A 22,291-nucleotide genomic window follows, 5' to 3' on the forward strand; every position below is an offset into this window, starting at 1 on the left:
CACAATTCAGACTCATGGAGACGTTTTAGGACACGTTTTTGTTGTTGCTCAGCAAAGGACATTTTTCACGCAACAAATAAGATGAATTAAACGAAATAAATCAATGGCCTTAAGAACAGTAATACTTTTTATACTAAGATCTATGGATACTAGTCAAAATATGTGCCTCTTTCTCAGTGTTTATAATAATGGACCTGGCTATTATTTTTCTTGGAAGAATATTTGCTCTTTTTAATTATCTGCATCACTAGTTCCCTATACTGATATACACCATTAAGTAGTTTCTCTCAAGTTCAACACTCTAGATGCAGGGAGAGAGGGGACATTCTTTCATTGTATTAAGAATATTATTCAATAATAATTAACTACCTACTATAGACTAGGGGTTAAGGATAGAAAGATGACCAAAACATGAGTTTTGTCCTCAAGGGAACTCAGTTTCTCTCCACTTATAATCTAAAATCAACAAGAATTTTCAACAAAATGATATAAAAATAGTAGTAGGCAAAGTGTCCCAGAATTCTTTCTCAGCCCAGGATTTTTCTTGCTGGAACTCACTTCATTTAGTAGAAGTGCCAGAAACTATGCTACTTCACCTTCCTGGGAGAAAATGGAAAATAAAAAAGCAAAAGTTTGGAATTAATTTTTAAATGGGAGATATATAGACTCCAGTACACAGAGGATCCTTAAGGCATATAATAGGATAAGCAATGCCAAAAAAAGTTCTATGATTTTTTAAATGTTACTACAAGTCCATTAATTATTTTGTAATGGTAGACAAAAAGTTGATGGCAAGTTAAATAAATTGATTTAAAATTTACAGAAGTTTGTGTGACAGTTTGGTCTTTATCTCCTATGTTTTAAAATCCCTCACATGTTTAAGATGTACATTATACTTAAATAATTCTGGTGATTTTTTTGATCATTCACTTCAAGTACCAGAGTGATATTGACATTATTCACTCAGGTAAATATATTTATCTTGCCTTGACTGGCTGCTTTTGTGATAACATCTCTTCACATAGGAAAATAGGAAGAGGAAAAGGAAGAGGTGGAAGAGGCATTTATAATTTCTCACAATTTAAGAAATAATAATTTCTCACAATTTAAGTTCCTAATGGCTACTTTTCTACTTAAAAAAAGCACTAATTAAGCATAACTATATAAACTGGGAAGAGACTTTACTTAAATGAAGGGAGCAGAGATTCCTCTCCATGATATCTGCCAGGCAAACCCAAGTATAGATGAGGCAAAGGAGAACAACACACACAGAGGGCTGTAATGCAACTTTTCTCTCTACACCTTGCTCTTCTGGATTCTGGGAGCTGTGGATTCTATTATTTGCCAATAAGCCAGGAGTAAAAGCTAAGAAACTCTTGAGAGCTGAGTGAACATTATTAATATGATATCCTTGTCTTCTGCATTGGGCTCAAAAAGTTTTTTAATTTTCAATTTTAAAATGCACACAAAAAAAATTTCTACCATAGTTACCTCGTGCTAGCAAATAGTAAGTCTTTCTAATTTACTCTAACACTTTTTTGTATCCATTAACTATTCCCCCTGCCCGCTGCTGCACTGACGACCCTTCTCAGCCTCTAGTAACCATCCTCCTACTCTCGGTCTCCATTAGTTCAATTGTTTTAAATTTTAACTGTCACAGATAAGTGAGAACATGTGATATTTGTCTTCCTGTGTCTGGCTTATTTCACGTAACATAATGACCTCCAGTTCCATCCATGTTGTTGCAAATGACAGGATCTCATTCCTTTTTATGGTTGGATAGTACTCCATCGTGCATACGTGAAAGTGGACTAAAAGAAGCTTTGTTTGTTTTGTGATTAATTGTAATTATTTCCTATCTCTTTTGTCATAGGATGCACAATTTAAAGGTGTGGTTTGTGATATCTGAGCTACTATGAGTATAGTGGAGTGTAGGAAAGAGTAAATATCAGAAATATACTCATTGAATGTCCAGTAAACTATTTGTTCCTACATATTATCATTTCTGACAGCATTATGCAATTGGATTTTTGTCGTTGTTGTTACTACTGTACGTAATTTTTTTTTGTAACATGCACTATACTATTGAGTGTAATTTTGAGAGTCACAAACTCAGATTTCAGAAAATTATCAGAAAAGGATCATGTTAATAATTACATAAAGCAGGGTTTGCAAATTGGCGGCCACGCATGTCAAGTCCAACCCTTTTATGTTTTGTTTGAACAGTACAGTGCTTTGTTTGGTTTTTATTTTTAGTTGAATTTGAGGTCCTTTAGAAAGGGCATGCATGCTTTAGTTTCCCATTTCTCCAACATGCCCTATTGTCTTTAGCCCACTGTCTTCTCACGCCTGAATACCTCACCTGCCTGACCCCAAAGTCATCCAAGTGTGTAACCCTGAATTCAAGAATTCATTTAATCAATAGAAGAAAATTATAACCTGAAGGAAAAGTCAAGTTCTTTACATTTTCTTAAATCCTTTTTCTAATGATTTTTCACAGGAGGCACTGAAGAAAGAAATTAGCAGACTAGAAGAGTTCTTTCAAGATGTAAATACTTGTCATCTTCCTCTGAACCCTGCCCTATGTATAAAAGGGATTGATCACGATGTAAGTCAACTTATTCCTCAGATTAATGGAATATTTCTGTTTTGTATAGTTTAGTTCATTGTATATGTTTGAAATGGCAAAAAGAATTCTTAAGTTGACATTGCAATTATTTTAATGAAAAAGTAACTGAATCCATTTACATTGTGTTTTCCCTTTGATACACTAAGACCAGTTGGGATCACATTGGCCTTATCATATGATTTGTTTATTTGGAAACAAACTATCCATCAGTTCAGTGAAAAAAAAAAATAGAGGAACATATTGCTGGGTTAATTTCTTGACTCATTAAAAATGATTGATTTGGTGACCCCATGCCAGGCTGGGTATAATTTCATGGTTTATTTAGACTATGTGCATAACCATACCTAGTACATGAACATTAGTCATTAGCTACAACATTTCTATTTTGATTCGATTTAAAATTTATTGATTCTAATATGTCAGTGTGTCATATAGTTTGTGATTTTACTCACGCCTGGAAAGCCCATCTTGGCATTGTCAGACTCACAACTTCCTAAGCCTTCTCTTCCTAATCCTCTGTTATATGGTACCTCTTCAGTCACACTTCTCTGACTTAGAATCATTCTTTCTCCCTTGTTCCTGATAAGCTTTATTATCTTCCTTCTCAAAAGCCCAAGAGTACAAAGACACTAACAGAGAAAATTATAGATATGTTAGATTTAAAAGTGAAGAGGTTAAGCTATCATGCATGGACTATAAATGTTACCTAACTGAAGTCATAAGACAGTCAAGAAAACAAACCCAATAATTAGGTGAAAAATTAGACCATTATTACTGTGAATGTAAAATGTTTTGCTAAAAACTTGATACCATCATCTTTATCACTTTGCCACAAGTAAGACTCCCTGCAAATTTTTTGATATGCTTCATAAATATATTTTGAAACATAACAAAATAAGGCTTCAAATTCCTTAAACTGAGATATGTCTGTCTGGGCTGAAATCCAAATCATTACTAATTTTCAAAAAATTGCCCAACTTTTTCACCATCAGCAGTATTCTTGTCTAATGCTGCGCATATGTAGGAACTCAGCATTTCAAAGACACTGTACCTTAATGTAGAAAGAACAACAGGGATCACTGAGTCCATGTATTTTTTGTTTGTTTGTTTTTGCTTTTGCTTTATTGGCTGCTTGTTTTAAAGGAGAAGAGTGTTTTTTTTTTTTTTTTTTTCACTTAAAATTACATATAAGTTTGGCATGTGCAGGTGCACCGGCTGGGCCAGGGGTCAGCTGCCCAGGAGTCACCACCCCTAGTGCTGCAGGTGGGACCACACTCCTTCCCTATATAGCACCCTACGGTTAGCAGTACTTTTCCTGCAGAAGCTGTCCCAAGTAGAACCACTGTCTGGTTCCATTTGCTCTGACTAGCTATGCCTGGCACAGGGTTGGGCACCTATGGGTACAACAATGAACAGGACAGACATGGCCAGGTGACACCATCTTGGGAAACATTTGAATCTATCCTCCAGTCCCATTGAACAAAGAAGTGAGAAAGCTTACAGTTGAAATGAGTATGGAAAAGCTCTCTGTTTCAACAGAAACCTTATCAACTACTGGAGAATCCACACTGGGGAGAATCCTTATAAGCATGATGAATGTGGCAAGGCCTTCATTCAAACTAAATGTCTTATTTGACATCAGAGCCTACACACTGAGGGTCATATAAAAAACTTATTTAAATGGAAGCAGTTTGGAGAAACCATCTATGAGAGCTCTTAACTTGTTGACTATGAGAAAATTCATACCTTTTGAATGCAGTGTGACAAGGCATTTGGTCTGAGTAAATGTCTTATTCTGTGTCAGAGAGTTCATACCTGCCAAAAGCCTTATAAATATGATAAGCATGGAAATGTGTAGTCAAAACTCATGCCTCATTATACACCAGAGAATTCACACTGTTAAGAAACCCTACAAATATAATGGGTATGGGAAGATATTCAGTTATAGTGCCAGTCTTGTGGTACATCAGACAACCCATTGTGGGGAGAAATCTTATAAATGCAATGATAGTGTGAAAGCTGTTATATGATTGTATGAGCCATTATAGTTCACAAGTGATTGTGCACCAGAGAGTTCACACTGGAAAGGAGCCCTGTGAATGCAGTGAGCATGGGAAAGCCTTTAATCAGCATTCTATCACTATCGTCAACTATACGGGGGAGAAGCACTCAGGTATGGCTCAATTCATTTCTTAAAGCGTGGCTCTCAAAGGCAAAGAGCAAGGGGCTCAGGTCTGAGCTAAACTGTCTTTATAAGACAAATTCTCAACCTTTGCCTCCCACCCCTACCCGCAAACCATTAATCACAATGAACCATTCCCTATTTCCTTTTAAATCACTAAAGGATGGACCAAGTGGGAGAGTGGGAGGAACTGAATGCAATTCTTCCCCACTACTTAGGGAAAACAAGGACCAGGTATTTCATTTACTTACTGGTTTCTTTTTCAACTAATTTTTAGATCTCTGTCATTAATGTGTGCTTCTCAAGGAGAGAGAGCCTATCTTCCTTTCTTCCAGCTTTTCTATCTTATTATACCATCTCCATAAAATCCTCCTCTAAGACTCTGATTAATTCTTCCATCCATGGGCATTCCAATCTACTTTATAACTATCACTCTAATCTAATATCTTATCATTTGCCTCTTTCTATCTAGAAAACCCTTGCTTCTGTCTATTTGCTAATCTATGTCCCTCAAAATCTTCAAGATCTAGTTAAACTCTGAAAATTTTTTTCTTAAAATGTGGCTTCATTCAATGATGATAAACTATCTTGTGAATTATTTTCAACTTAATATGTGTGTGTGTGGGGGTGTGGGTGTGTGTGTACAACCAAATTTAATAGGCTTTGTGAGGGTAGATGTAGTGTTTCTTTTTTTAGCATATAATGTGCATACTAGTTGTTGAATACATATTTTTGACAATCACTCAAATATATACCTCACATGAAAACCAAGATGTGAAACAATAAAAGCAGAATGTCTCTGGGTGGTAGTTAAAAAGATAGGCTAAGCCTTGCCTTCAGCCTCCCTGAACTTGGGATAACTCAAAGAGATTCCCCACATATTCAATGAGCAGAATTTAAAAACCACTGATCTACACTCATTTCTTGCCTCATACAGAATTTGCTAATTCAATACCATGATATATGGTCATCTGATCCCTAATTAGCTGATTTTGCAACAGAATTTCATTGCTTAACAAGCATCCTCACCCGTAAAACTATAAAATATCTATTTTTGTTTCTAGATAAAACATCTACATTTATCTATAAAATATCTATTTCTTAACTGACCTATCAACACAAATCTAACCCAATTTCTAACTAAACAATCCCTTGCTTACTGAATCAATTCGATTTTTCAAATTGAAAATAGAAAATATCTATTTTCCATCTCTTAAACTTTTGCTTATGATTCAGTAAGCAAGGGTTTGTGTTTAGTTAAGATATTGGGTTAGATTTGTGTTGATAGGTCAGTTAAGAAATAGATATTTTCTCTCAACTTCTAATTTCAGACTTCTTGTAGATAACGTTGTTCAAGCTGATCTTTCAACATGCATTGATGTCATATTTTACTAAGTTGATAAATTGAAAGCATAGAGTCTTTTTCCTTTCTTTATATTGAGTGAAGTCTTCAATGCCATCATGAACTCTCTAATAGCCTAAAGACATACAGCTTTTCAATGCTTAATTGTAAGAAAATAAGAGGAAAACAGGCAACTAGGAAAGTAGAGTGAAAAGTAGTCAACATCACAAAGCTGAAAATGCAAATGGAAGGTGTAATTACTGGAAATGAGAAGACAAAATACGTTGTACTGCTATTTATAAAAACAAGAAAATGTTCATTAACTAAAAGATAATGAAAAATGTAAGGATTTTTCAAGGTACCTGATTAGTGTCAGGCACTGTAAAAGGTATTTTATATCCATTAGTTCCTGAATCTATCACAGAGATGTATGAGGGAGAGGTTACTTTCTCCATTTTACAGCAAATTAGTTATAAAGCTTAGATTTGAACTCAAGTCTTTCTTAACTTTCTATCTATTTTTCCTTAAAGTATTCTGCAAGGTAGAAATAATGGAAAGGAAATAAAGTTTTTAAAATAAAATTTTAACTTTTATCTACTAACCAGCTAGCATAAGACAATATTCATACACTGCTTAGTTCATTTAAACCTTAAACATATCACTACTGTTCACTGAGGAAAAAACATGGTTGAAGATCTGTAATCTGTCAAAAAGCTGGCTTCTTGGTTTCAAAGTAAAGGCTCCAGTTGATAGACTAAATTTTTTAAAATTTGTATGTTTCTGTGTTCCAAAGTATAAAAATTATTCATATGTGTTACATTTGTTCATACAACAAAGTCTGCAAGGGGCTATGATTTTGGGGAAAAGTTTTGCTTTTTGGGGGTTGGGGGTTGATTTATTTTGCTCACTAGTTTTCCCTTTTTCTTTTCCTATAGGCATGTTCATATTTTACATCTAATGCTTTGCCATTGAAGATTACTTTCATCAATGCTAATCCGATGGGCAAAAACATCAGCATTATTTTTAAGGTATGGTAGCGCTCTTAAAACATAAATTGATTCCATACACAGAACTATCGATTTATTACTCACAAAAAGAAATTGTTGTGGCTATTTTCCTCCAGCAACAACACATAGGTTTTTCAGTTATTTTAGAGTCTGCCTTTTTACAGGATTATATATAGTATGTGCCAAACTCCAATTGGCAATAAATCAAACATTACTGGCTCAAAGCCAGGGAGCCTTCAGTGCAAAACCTAAGAGAATATAATTCAGTAAATGAAGTGATATGATTGCTTTTAAGTGGCAGATAAAGTTGAATGTGAGGAAAGTTTTATTTTGGTCTAGATACTAAATTGGGATCAAAATTAACTGGAACTGAAATGACATAAGTTAATTTAACATTAAATTCTTGCCTGCTAGCACTTGTTCATTTTAGTAATTTGAGTTTTTTTTTAAATAAAAAAGTAAATATGGGTCATTTCAGTCTTCATCATTAATCCCATTGGAAAAACAGAGAAAAGGTAGTAACAGGTTTATAAGCACGTAGGAAACAGGGAACAGAGAGGGAGATAAGGGTAAAAAGTAAAAATATGCCCGTCTTCCAGTTTATTTGGCCAATTATTCAGCCAAGCCCATGCAAGAAGATCTCAGAGTGAATCTTTGGTGAATTCTCGCTGTCTATTTTGGAGGATAATGAGTAGTGTGCCCACACTTTTGCTTTGTCATGTCACCTCAAGAGTTAGTGGTCCCACAATGCTGTACTTTTCATGAAGGGGAAAAAAGAAAACACAAAATCTTATCTTGGCAGGATTTTCCATGTATAATTTAGAAAGTGTTTTCAAAACGAAAATTCTTATTTGTTTAAAAGGATAGAACTATCCTTCCCCTTTGGACATATGCAATCTCCTTAACCAATACATGACTATCACCACTTTATCATTTCTTATTATTATCAAAAATCATTTTCTCTGAAAACCTTTTAACTATCTTCAAAATAATTTGAGAAATCACTGATTTAAAGTCTAATCAATCATATGGATGCTATTTATACTCCTAGTCAAGAAGCTCTTGGTATTCTAACTGCATATCGGTGCATAAATTTATGACATACCAAATAATGTTTCACTTAGAAAGAGATCTCTCTTGGCTAAGTTTGAAATTTGAATAAACATTCATCCAGCCTGTCTTTGCCAGACTTTGAATCTGAGAAATCACACGTGGATAATAAATTGAAAATTATTATCAAGGAACAACATTCCAAGCAGCACCTCTAATTTGATGGTTGAAGCTTCTGTAATTATTTAAAGGGAAGTTCTCATTTAAAAATTTTTTTTATCAGAAACACAAGGTAATTTTAGTGCTAACAAAACCATTAAAACCACTCTAAGTCAGGCTAGAAATGTATCCAAGGAGAAAAGTGACATGTACTGTATTTGACTGCTTTTAATGAAATTCAAGGAAAAACCCAGGGTCTATAATTTTGTTTTTAACAGGCTGGAGATGATCTTCGTCAGGATATGCTTGTTCTGCAGATTATTCAAGTGATGGACAATATTTGGCTGCAGGAAGGCTTGGATATGCAAATGATCATTTATAGATGTCTATCCACAGGAAAAGACCAAGGTCAGTATAGATTAGAAAGTGCGCTGGCTCTCATTATTTATTTCACACATTCACTAGTAATAGGCTACGAAACTTTCTCCAGCTTTCGTTTTAAACTACAAGTTTGAAAATCCAAAGAACTATACACATTCTTCTTTTTTTAAAAGAATTATTTTCAAAAATGATAAGCCAACAGAATTTATATAAAGCATAATATGCTTTTAGGTATTAATTAGGACCTTCACATTACAAATGTTAACTGTGATTTTATTTTATGTGTCTTTAAGAGTGAGTTTCATTAATAACTTACTGTTATTTTTCTCATTTTCTAATATAAAGCCTACTCATTTTTAAAAGAATACAATTGTTACTTATTAACACAAAATCTACACATTTTCAAGTGCTGAAAGGAGTTCTGGAAATTCTAAACACATTATAAACCTTAATTTAATTTCTAAAAGACTTTTGAGTAGATAAAATATCAACAGTCAATGTTGGCCACACATGTAAATATTGAACATATGTCAGCATTTCTTTTCCTTTATAAAAGCCAAGAAATCAATATGAAAACATAATTACACTTATGCACATTTTCAGTGAAAGTAATGTCAATAGACCACCCAAATTATTACTAAAACATCAGAGGTAGAATTGCAGTTAATTACAATAATGCCAAATTAAAGAGACAACAGTATCTAAGATATCTTATAAATTTTTTTTACATATAACCATTGCCACTTAGAATTTTATTAAATTAATTGGTATGAATTATAGCAGATACATATGCATAAACAAAGGGATGAAATCATAGAACTGGAGAGGGGATCTAGACCACGTAGTCATTTTTTTTTTTTTTTTAATTTAAGCAGAGCTACAATTTAAACCTGTCATCACAAAAGAACTGTCATGCCATGGATCCTCACTGCCTGAGGTCCCACCAGCAGGCTCAATACCCCAGTCAACACTTGAGATTTTAGATGCTAAGTATGAAAACACCTCCAAATTTACTCGCCACTTAATACCTTACAATGACTGCATTACAGTCATACTAGCCAATTGATTTGATTCTGATAACAGGGCTCCTACTTCCATGCCAAGTGTCCCACTCTAAATACTTTCTAAATCTCTAGTTCCTACAACAGTCATTTATCCTTGCTACCATGAGATTGTTATTCCTTGCATCTTACCCTACTTTTCCTCACGTAAGTGACCTAATGCTTTCCTATCCTAAAATGCTGAAATAGAATAATGCTACATAATCCAAGCTGAGATCTTTGATGTTACATGAATCACCTTTTCTCCAGATATTGAATAAATTACTGATCCCAGTGGAATTTTTAAATTTTATCTCATTTCTATTTATAATCATAGAATGTAACCAAGGCTGAATCTTTTAGTTAATAAAATAATTCAGCAGAAATAACTATAGACTTATCCAAAGTTGCAGATGTCGCAAGACAAAAGTTATTTTTCTTCTCTACCAACAACAACCTTCAATAGCTGTAAGATTTCAGAGGGCATTATACTGACAAAATAATTCTTCAAGAAAAATAGAGATCATTAAAACAAATATCATTTTTAGAAGATTAGGTTGCATTTTTAATCAGGTTCCAAGGCTTACTGAATACCTACTTTTCTCAAGAAATGTCACAACGTGAGATGGGAAATGCATGCTAAAATGAGCTAAACAGAGTTGTGCCCTTGAGGAGAGTAAACTCCAGTTTCCATGAAGTTTCCATGACTTTATCAACATTATTGCTGAGTATCATTCTCATGGTCACTTTGTATGTAATGTCCTAGGAGTTCTGAGAGAAATTTTCAGGGCAAATAAAAATTCTTCAGGATTTATTTTATCATTGGTCCTCCAACTTTGATGAACATAAAAATTACATAGGGGGATGGAAAGAATAGATACAACCTACCCCCAACCCAAGCGCACTAAATCAGACTTCCCCGGAGGTGGAGGAGAGGCTCAAAGGTTGATTGCAAAAAGCTGCTCAGGTGTTTCTTATGCACCCTTGTCTGAAAGACACCGCCTCATACAACACCACCTTGGGTAATTTTATCCCTAAGAGCCTTGCTACTTAAAGTGTGAACCGCAGACCCACAGCACTGACATCACCTGGGAACTTGTTAGAAATGCAGAATCTCAGGCCGCACCCCTGCCATACTCAATTAGAACATTTTAACAAAATCTCCAAACATATTAGTGCGTTTTCACACTGCTATAAATACCTGTGAGAGGTGACAGCGTGCTGGCAGTCCTCACAGCCCTCGCTCGCTCTCGGCGCCTCCTCTGCCTGGGCTCCCACTTTGGCGGCACTTGAGGAGCCCTTCAGCCTGCCGCTGCTGTGTGGGAGCCCCTTTCTGGGCTGGCCAAGGCCGGAGCCGGCTCCCTCAGCTTGGGGGGAGTTATGGAGGGAGAGGCGCGGGCGGGAACCGGGCTGCGCCCAGTGCTTGCCGGCCGGCTGGAGTTCCAGGTGGGCGTGGGCTTGGCGGGCCCCGCACTCGGAGCGGCCGGCCGGCCCTGCCGGCCCGGGCAATGAGGAGCTTAGCACCTTGGCCAGCGGCGGCGGAGGGTGTGCTGGGTCCCCCAGCAGTGCCGGCCCACCAGCGCTGCGCTGGATTTCTCGCCGGGCCTTAGCTGCCTTCCCGCGGGGCAAGGCTCGGGACCTGCAGCCCGCCATGCCAGAGCCTCCCCCCCGCCTCCGTGTGCTCCTGTGCAGCCGGAGCCTCCCCTACGAGCGCGGCCCCCTGCTCCACGGCGCCCAGTCCCATAGACCACCCAACGGCTGAGGAGTGTGGGCGCACGGCGCAGGACTGGCAGGCAGCTCCACCTGCAGCCCCAGTGCGAGATCCACTGGGTGACGCCAGCTGGGCTCCTGAGTCTGGTAGGGACGCGGAGAACCTTTACCTCTACCTCAGGGATTGTAAATGCACCAATCAGCTCCCTGTCAAAACAGACCACTGGGCTCTACCAATCAGCAGGATGTGGGTGGAGCCAGATAAGAGAATAAAAGCAGACTGCTCAAGCCAGCAGTGGCAACCCACTCAGGTCCCCTTCCACACTGTGGAAGCTTTGTTCTCTCACTCTTTGCAATAAATCCTGCTGCTGCTCACTCTTTGGGTCCACACTGCCTTTATGAGCTGTAACACTCACCGCGAAGATCTGTAGCTTCACTCCTGAAACCAGCGGGACCACGAACCCACCGGGAGGAACGAACAACTCCAGACACACCGCCTTAAGAGCTGTAACACTCACCGCGTAGGTCCGCAGCTTCACTCCTGAGCCAGCGAGACCATGAACCCACCAGAAGGAAGAAACTCCGAACACATCCGAACATCAGAAAGAACAAACTCCAGACGCGCCACCTTACGAGCTGTAACACTCACCGCGAGGGTCCGCGGCTTCATTCTTGAAGTCAGTGAGACCAGGAACCCAGCAATTCCGGACACACCTGGACTGGGTAATTAATAAAGGAAAGAGGTTAAATGGCTCACAGTTCCACATGGCTGGGGAGGCCTCAGGAAACTTATATTCATGGCGGAAGGTGAAGCGGAAGCAAGGGCCTTTTTCACAAGGTGGCAGGAAAAAAAGGGGGAGAATGGGGACCTGCTAAACATTAATAAAACCATCAAATCTTGTGAGAACTCACTCACTATCTTGAGAACAGCATTGGGGAAAACTGTCCACATGATCTGATCACCTCCCACCAGGTCCCTCCTTCCACACGTAGGGATTATGGGGATTATAATTTGAGATGAGATTTGACTGGGGACACAGCTAAACCATACAACAGAGTTATTTGTTGCATTAACATTTGAGAAATATTACATTAAAGGACTATAAGAGTGAAACCACACATATTACTCTATGTATACAGAATTATGTTCGAAGAATTTAAATAGTGTATGATATATACTAGCTTAAAATGTATAAAATGTAATTTATGATTTCAATTAATGAGCAGAATTTAGCCACCATGATTACTATAAATTAGGTACAAGGTTTTCTGGATAGTCAGCAATTCAAGGCTTGTGATCAGTGTCTTGGGATTTAGAAAACATTAACTCCCTAGATCAACGTAGTTGGAAAAGCAATTGACATTGCTGCAGCAAAGTATCCAAAAAGGTGGAATCATCTAAGTCCTAATTTTTGGCATGGTCAAAGGTAAGATGGCATTGAAACACTCAGCAACCATGTAGAAAGTGACTTTCTTCAGGAAGTATTAAATAGAGGAACTGGAAAAATGAGGAGGGAAATTTTCAGGATTAAAAAGCATCACCTACTGACATTAAATGTTTTAAATCTGCTATCTCCCTTAACACACATGAGAAAACCTGGGCAACAGCCAAATACTATTAGGAGAGAAGGGAGAAGTGTCATGATACTATGGATATTCCCAGGACCTGTCTCTGGGATGTGAAATTTCCTTCTGATCCACAAATGTAGATGCCCAATGATCACAACAGGACTATCAGATGTTAAGAGAAATTAAGGCTGCAAACTAGCTGTAACTGACCAAATTCAGCACAGATAAGTCTTTTGTTTATCACCACCATAATCTACTTTAATGTTGTTTAATTTGAATGCTTTTTAGGTAGATCATTAAATGGTCAATTTAAAAAACTCAACCATCTCTCTGTTCATATAGTTATATTTGTGTCCCTGGTCTCTCTGGGAATTTGAGTTTGCAGCTCCTGCAATTGTCGAGACTATGGAAATCAGAAACTCTAGACTTTAATTTATTTTAATGACTTTATTTATAATACTGTACTTTGCAGGTTGTTTTGTAGACATTATCCCTGAGAGAGCTTTAGGTACTGGATCTAAATTGCTGTTCTGTACAGTATAAAAATCAGAAGGTTTGCAAATATTTACATTCCAATAACCTTACGAGCACAATAAAAAAAAGCCTTGATGGATATATGGCCAGCAGAGCAAAGTTCCTATTTAAGTTCAATCAATATATGCTCCCTTTAAAAAAATTACTATTGTAGTTTCTCTTTAATGTTGACTGAGAAGGAAGGAGCAGGTGGCTCTCTAGATGTTCACTGCTGAGTTATTCTGTTCACTCCCGGAAATGTAACATTTAACTGTGAAGCTTTTTTTAACCCGAACATTGATTTTTATAATATATGTGCAATGTTTGTTATGGAGAGTGTATTTGGCTCCCTTAAATTGTAAATATATTTGTTATCCAAGCTTAAATGTCCTCCCTTAAACTGTAAATGAGTGCACCAGCCATGTGATAATTAATTCACTACTCAGTGGGGTCTCTGTTCATCATCAAGATTGGCTTGCTACTATAGCTCTAGAAAAAATATTAAAGCTGCTTCTGATTAATCCGATCCAAACACAAGTAGCCTCATTGTTCTCCAGGATTTGGGGAAGAATTAGAAAGAGATGCATCTAGATAAGCCTCCTCCAGAAAAGAAGATTTGAAAAGGAAAGGGGTAATCCAGTAGCGCTGGAAGCTATTGTTGTTATATTTCCTAAGGCTCTCTCATCCTGTGATGAAGGAATTGTCTCTGTAATCTTTTTTTTCTCTACCAGGATTGGTGCAGATGGTACCTGATGCTGTGACCCTAGCAAAGATTCATCGCCATTCTGGACTGATAGGACCATTGAAAGAAAATACAATTAAAAAGTGGTTCAGTCAGCACAACCACTTAAAGGCAAATTATGAAAAGGTTTGTCCTGCTGCAGATCATTTTAAATAATGTACTTAAATAAGAATATGCTCTGGTTCATTAGATGTTCTGAATTGTAGAAAAGTAAATTAAGTGCACTTTGAGTTCTAATTCAATCAGCCCAGTAATAATGACCCAGTTTAAATGATATATTAACTACATAAAAGTTTCTGTATTTTATTTAGTTTCTGGGTGAAATTCCTGGTTATCAATAAAGATTTTTTTTTTTTGCTCAGCTGCCATCCTGACATCAATCTTACACCAGAAACAATAACCCTTGAAATTACCTCATTTAAGTAATCTCCAACTTCTATAAATATCCCTTCTTTTCTTTGCAATACATTTCTTCTGCCATTCCCCACTTTTTCGTCTCCCATTTTCTTAATGGTTTGCAAAATGTAAAATAGAGTTTATGTATGTCATAATTTTACCAAATGTACTGTTTTATTTGACTGCAAACACTTTTTCTCAACGTTTACTTCATTCTGGTATCTGGCTTGCAGTGTACAGTTGTGCAGGTTCTGCCCTGTATTAGGGATCTTGGCTAAGGAGATGAGTGTGGCTAGAACCAGTCCTTGGTCCACTTGCCAAGCTATGATCTAGTACAGCTGGGTCCACCCAGAGGAAGGAGCACCTAAATGCTAATTCATGCAAAAATGCACCATTAGATTTGCTTGGTACTATCCTGTGCACTGAAATCCCCTTATTTTGAGAAATTCCTCAAACCTGGGTAAACTGGGATGATTGGTCACCCTACCTATGATAAAAAGGCCATGATAAAAAAGACCCCAGAGTTCATCTATTCCACACTTCCATAACATTGTGTTGGAGCAAAATACAAGCTTTACAGGCCAAATAATAAATAATTAGATAAAATTACCTTCAAGTCTACTTTTTAGCTGTTCCCAAAATTGTAACTTCAGTTTTGCATTAATCCTGTGGTTACGTTGTTTCCAAATACATCACTATTCACAACCACCATATGAAGGACATATTTTATTATTTTCACTTTCTAAGTGAAGAACATTTGGATTGACAAATTAAGTGACTTGCTTAGGCATGTGGGAAACCTAGAACTAAGGCACCCTAGCATGTAGCCTGGTGACCTAGCCTTCACTACATCAAGGCAGCCCCTCCATGCTAGGAGACCCATAACCTTGTCCCAACCAGTCATTCCTGGTTACACCACCAAGTTGATGAAATGATGTATACCCAGGAGATCATTTTGGACGCAAAGTGTATTTTTGGAAAGAAACATCTGCTCATTAGAGAAACATAAACACAAATTGACTTAATGATAATCTGCTTCCACCCACACAGGCATTCACTGATATATATGTACTATACCAAACAGCTTCACACATCAACTACATTGATGACCTATTTGTAAAAATACACATAAAATGTTACAGATTTCTCAGTATAGCTTTCTCTGTATTCCAAAATTTCAAATATTCAACCATTGATATTTTCAAATTCCTCTGGGGATAGGCAATATTGGGCCGTATTGTTCCTTTTACTTTGAAAAAAAATCATTCAATATTGTATATTTGAGGTATCAAAAAATGACACTAGGAAACCTCTCTAGTGAACCAATGAAAATTAGCTCCATCTGAATGAAGGAGATATTTTCTGCAGTTTCAGTGAAAACATTCATCTATTAGGCTAAAGAACAATTGTTTCATATTCTTCTGTAGCAGATCAAGAATCAGCTGCTTAACTGTACCCTCCTGTCCACTGAGATGTAGAAATTTTTCCTGATTATGTAATTTTGCTTCTTATCATTTACTTTTTATGATTACTTCTGATGCTAATGCATTTGCTCATTTTTTGTTGTTATTTTTGCATGATTGTTTTTCAATGAATTAGGCCTTGAGGAACTTTTTCTACTCCTGTGCTGGCTGGTGTGTGGTAACATTCATCCTGGGAGTATGTGACCGTCACAATGATAATATCATGCTGACAAAGTCGGGCCACATGTTTCATATTGACTTTGGAAAATTCTTAGGTCATGCACAAACATTTGGAGGGATAAAAAGGTCAGTGCACAAATGTTTATTACAGTAATTAAGCAGTGTCCTAAGCAATATGTATAACATGTAATTGCACAGAAACCCTGCTGATGACTTGCTCCCATCTTTCAAATCCCCCAAGGTAATATAAACATGATAATATATCTAATAAGATTGAAGAAAAGTTTTAAAGTAGATTTTTAATGCAACAAATTTGATTTCCTCAAATTGGTAGTAGACTAAACTGGTCTTCCCCCATGAGAAGCAGCTAATCCTGTTTTAGTCTGTCATTTGAAGTAATATTGTTTGTTTCCTTATGAACCTTGAATGGACAATGAGGTATGAATTGACGATCTCGAAACATCTGCTATATTGCTCATAGCAAATCATCACTGGTCTACACATATTAATACTAGCTTACTTCCCACACTGAACTAGCCTTACATCATTCCACAGATATTTAGGGAATACCTACTTTTCAAGGATATAACAGTAAACAAGACAGACACAAACCCTGATCTCTTTCTAGTAGGGGTGGCAGACATTAAACAAGTTTACAAGCTAAGAAATGACTTGAGAAAATGAGAAGTTATTTTAGAAAACTAAGGCAGAGAAATGGAATAGAAAGTAACTGGAGTGGGGATACTATTTTAAAGAGGCATCTCGGAAGACATGACAAAGAGCTGTGTCCGTATGACCACCTCATGGAGATCCATGAGAAGAGAATTCCAGGAAGAAAGAACAGCACATACAATAGCAGTGAGCACAGAAATGAGCATGGCATGTTCCAGTGACAAGAAGACCTGGAGTCTGGAGATGGGATGGAGAGGGGCGGGCAGTAGGAGGTAAGGGTGAAGAGTTTGGTGGAGGCCCAATCAGGTAGGGCACAGAGGGCATAGAGAGTGTGGCTTTTATTTTTTAAGTTCAGAAGAAACTTTTCGATTTTAGTGGTTTTCAAAAGCTTTCTTTGATACCTTGTGTAATGGAGACCAGTGAGGAGACTACTGCAATAAAGTGAGACCAGTAAAGGTAGAAGTAGTAAAAACCGACAGATTCAGAATATATTTTGAAGACAGAGCCACAGGATCTGCTAATTGATTGGACGTTGGCTGTGATTAATGAACTGGAGGAGGGGCACAGAAGGTCAGAGAAGAAAAGAAAACATTCAAGGATGATGCCTAGATTGTTTTATCTTAGCAAATGGCTGAATAATTATATTATTTACTGAAATAAGGAATACCGATAGATGAATAGGTTTTGTTTCATTTTCTTTAAGCCGCAAGTAAGGAAATCAGAAGTTGAACACTAAAAATCTTTAAAAATATATTTTATATGAAGGTAGAAATAGGATCAAACCATTCCAAAGACTAATTAGTCACTTTCGCCTGAGAACAGCCTCTCAATATAAGAAATAATAATATTTCTTACAAGATAATGTGATCGAATTTATACCAGATGGCCATAACCTGGCATTAAAATGCCAACATAAACTACATGATATATACAAATGGATTATTTTACTTTTTGTTACTTTCAATACATTGCTTTCTTTAATAAACAGCCTCGAAAAATTTACCACATATTCATTCACTTCTTTTTCTTTTACTTTTTTTTTTTTTTGAGATGGAGTCTCATTCTGTCGCCCAGGCTAGAGTGCAGTGGCATGATCTTGGCTGACTGCAACCTCTACCTCCTGGGTTCAAGCGATTCTCCTGCCTCAGCCTCCCGAGTAGCTGGGACTACAGCAGTGTGCCACCATGCCTGGCTAATATTTGTATTTTTAGTAGAGATGGGGTTTCGCCATGTTGGCCAGGCTGGTCTCGAACTCCTGGCCTCAGGTGATCTCCTGCCTCGGCCTCCCAAAGTGCGGGGATTAGAGGTGTGAGCCACCGTGCCTGGCCTTCATTCGCTTCTTAAATGTTCACTGGGAATGGTCTGTGTGCCAAGGACTGTGATAAACATTGGAGATACAAAGATAATTAATATGCATTTATCATGAAAGTTAGGGATACTCTTTCAAGTACTGTGAATACAGACACATAAATGATTATTATAAAATGTTATAAGGGCAGAGATAGAGAAATGTACAGACCATGAGAATGTCATAGAGGAGGGATACCTAGCTTATGAGGGACAAATGTCAATTAACATACTTGAGTGTATATAAAATTTATTCATGTAACACTTTTTTCCTGAGCTCTACCTTTTTCTAAAAATTCAAAGATTCAGTTTGGACATCTTTTTTTAAAATTTTGATGTTTTGTACACTGGCAATTTGGAGTACCCTTATTCATTTATTCCACTGGCTTCTGTATTGTTCATGTGAGTGGTTTAAAATGAAAAAAGATATTTCAGCTCTACAGAAAAAGTTCCAGTTGGCAGACATAAAAAAGTAAAGAAAAGATTATTAAAACAGTATGGTAAGTTCATATACCACGGTCTGTAGAGAAGATCAAGCTCCAGTTTAGTTGCTTGTTGATGCTACAGCAGCTACTGCTACTTCTAGAGTTTGGCAGTTTTAAACCTTTCTTAAGCAGCATCATAGGTCAATTAAAAATGTGCCCAGCATACAGCCACACTCATAATCGGTTCTTAATATTTTCTGCTGAATTAAGCAGCCAATAAACCAATCATCAACCATTCAATAATTATTGATAGGATGAATGAAAATGAAGTTGCCACTGTCTTCCTTTGAGAATATTAGTTATTAACCACCAGCTAAGGAGGCCAACTGCAGCTCCATGAGCCATATGGATTATTGTTTCTAAGATTTTACGTCCGCTGGTGGCTCCCATAAGGCTCATCGGCAGTGTCTCCTTGGATTACTTCCTCAATGCTGACACATTTGCCCTAAGTTTGTTTAATGGTAAAACTGAACTATACCTATTACACTATCTTTTGAATTGTAGGAAGCATCTAATATTTCTCCTCCTAAGCTCTTTCAGTTTCTGGAATTCACAGAACGTTGTTTTGTAGGACAGCTAACTTCTTCCATACTAGGTTCATTGTTTGTTCTTATTGTTTTTTAGGTACACAAAAGTCCTTTTACAAGTCTTATAGGTCCTGTAAGTAGGACCTTTGTATTCCCCTAGGATAAATGAACATGCTTATTTGTCCCACATTTATTATGTTATGGACCCCATTTTTAGAGAGAAACCTAGCCCACACCTAGTTTCTGTACACATACTCAGATGTATTAACCCACTTATGCCGGAGGTTGCAAATTTTTTTTGTGAAAAATCAGACCTTAGCGATGACCTTGAGCAGTAGGATATAAATAACTCACACAAGCTTAGCGTTCCAGTAATGGAACACTAGGCATAAATGAGTTTAATAACACCCCCCATAATATACAAAACCAGATTTATAAATCATGCCCTAGGACTGTCATAACATCCCATAGTCTGACAAGATCATAAAATGCTCCAATACCAAAAAACAATAACCCTAGGTCATAGTCTTTAATTAAAATGCTGCACCCACTGGAAGCATAGAGTTTATATGTACAGATACACGTGTTTCTTCTATTGTCTATTTCTTAAAAACATGGAAGGGAAAAGCATTTGTATAACTTTTTATGGTTTACACAATATTATTATTATTATTATTGCTTTTTTATTTTTATTTATTTATTTTTTGAGATGGAGTCTCGCTCTGTCACCGAGGCTGGAGTGCAGTGGCACAATCTCAGCTCACTGAAATCTCCACCTCCCTGGTTCAAGCAATTCCCCTGCCTCAGCCTCCTGAGTAGCTGTAATTACATGCCACCATGCCTGGCTAATTTTTTTGTATTTTAGTAGAGACAGGGTTTCACTCTGTTGGCCAGACTGGTCTCGAACTCCCGACCTCAGGCAATTTGCCTGCCTCGGCCTCTCAAAGTGCTGAGATTACAGGCGTGAGCCACCGCACCCAGTTACAAAATATTGTTAACATATATTAACTAATTCATTGTGTATTAACTAACACAGCAAAGAGGTGATATAAGAAGGATGTTGAGAAAAAACATTTCTCACTGGGCTGCTGCCCTTTATACTCATGCTTACATCACCATTCCAGAGCATCTCACACTAAGCATCTGTGTTACTCTCTTTAGGATATGTTACAGACATTGAGCTCTCCTGGCTCTTAAATTAAATTGAGTCAGCGAAGCCACTCTCTCATTTGGAATCTATGCTCAGGTGTCCCTGAACAATTCCTCTGAATTCAGTTCTCCAGGAATCTGGAAATTCTATTTCGACACTCAGACCAACTCTGAGGCTCCCATAAACTTTCAAACTTCTAAGAGAGAAAAAATAAATCTTAGTTATGATTATGAAGGATTTCACATCCTGCATGTAAACAAATGATCCCTTCTTATTGGCTTTAGCTGTGAGACTAGATAAAGAGAATTTATACCATCAGATTAAATCAAAGAACAACTGAGGTATTACTTAATGATTCTGGGGAAAATTTGGCTTATCTTTATAATGGAAACAATAAGGAATTTCTCCAGCTCTCTGAAACCAGTTGGTTTTTCTTTTGAACTATTGCCTAATTATTATCTTCTTTTTTGGGGGACAGGGTCTCACTCTGTCGCCAAGGCTGGAGTGCAGTGGCACAATCATGGCTCACTGCAGCCTTTACCTCCCTGGACTCAGGCGATCCTCCCACCTCAGCCTCCCAAGTAGCTGGGACCAGAGGCATGCACCACCATACCGAGCTAACTTTTTTATTGTTTTGTAGAGATAGGGTCTCACCATGTTGCCCAGGCTGGTCTTCAACTCCTAGGCTCAAACAATTTGGACCTCGGCCCAAAATGCTGGAATTATAGGCATGTGCCACAGTGCCCGACCTATCTTCATTTTTTAATTTTCTTTCACCGAGATACAAATTAAAGTGGCCAAAAATTGTGCATCCACAATTTTGCACTCAATTCCACTGTAACAATGATTTCTACAGAGTGATTTTTCATTACATAAAAGATTTCACTGTAGTAATAAACTCAAAATTTCAACTGAATAATTTCTTGATAATTACATGCTCTCATAAAGCAGGAGAAATTGAGAAAAACGTTTATTACTGATGTTTGTTGCTCTCCTAGCTTTTTATTTCATACTTTTATTTTTTAGACTAGACTGTGTTTTCATATTCTATATGGCCTTTCGCTTTGCTGATGCTAGCCTTGCATTAAGTGTTTTTTGTAGCTTTCTTTCTAGATAATTTTAAAGGGCAATATGACCAGTGTTTAAGGTCAGGTACACTGGAGACAGACTATGTGTTTTTGTTTTGTTTTTATTTATTTTTATTTTGAAAAAGTTATTATTTATGTTATTTATTATTGACAGATCATAGTTGTTTGCATTTATGGGATACAATGTGATGAAATCAAACTCATTAACACAGCCACCACCTTGTTTACCTATCACTTTTTTATGGTGAGACATTTGAAATTTACTCTATTATTTTTACATTTATAATACATTACTATTGACTGTAGTCAACTGATGGACAATAGATCTAAAAGTCTATTCCTACTGTCTATCTGAAACTTTATACTCTTTGATCAACAGCTCCCATTCCCCCCAACTCCTCACTCCCTAAGACTCTGATAATCACCATTCTACTCCTACAAATTAAACTTTATTAGATTTCACATGTATGTGAGATCATGTGATTTTTTCTGTGGTTGGCTTATTTCACTTAGCATAATGCTCCCTGGATTCATTCATGTTGTCGTAAATGACAGAATTTCCCCTCTTTTAAAACTAAATAGTATTTCATTGTGTGTACATACTACATTTTCTTTATCTCTTCATCCATTGATGGACATTTATTTGTTTCCATATCTTG

General features: G+C 37.0%; 1 protein-coding gene across 1 annotated transcript in view; it reads left to right on the forward strand.

The window, feature by feature from the left end:
* The window catches only part of PIK3C2G (phosphatidylinositol-4-phosphate 3-kinase catalytic subunit type 2 gamma), a 385,996-nt gene that overhangs the window by 225,616 nt on the left and 138,089 nt on the right, over positions 1–22,291 (forward strand). Inside the window, exons 20-24 of the mRNA XM_003816540.5 lie at positions 2,501–2,608; positions 7,089–7,181; positions 8,648–8,777; positions 14,314–14,450; positions 16,320–16,489. Of these exons, the coding sequence (XP_003816588.3) occupies positions 2,501–2,608; positions 7,089–7,181; positions 8,648–8,777; positions 14,314–14,450; positions 16,320–16,489 (638 nt within the window). The remainder of the gene's footprint in view (positions 1–2,500; positions 2,609–7,088; positions 7,182–8,647; positions 8,778–14,313; positions 14,451–16,319; positions 16,490–22,291) is intronic.

This window comes from Pan paniscus, chromosome 10 (assembly GCF_029289425.2).
Source record: "Pan paniscus chromosome 10, NHGRI_mPanPan1-v2.0_pri, whole genome shotgun sequence".
Taxonomy (NCBI): Eukaryota; Metazoa; Chordata; class Mammalia; order Primates; family Hominidae; genus Pan; species Pan paniscus.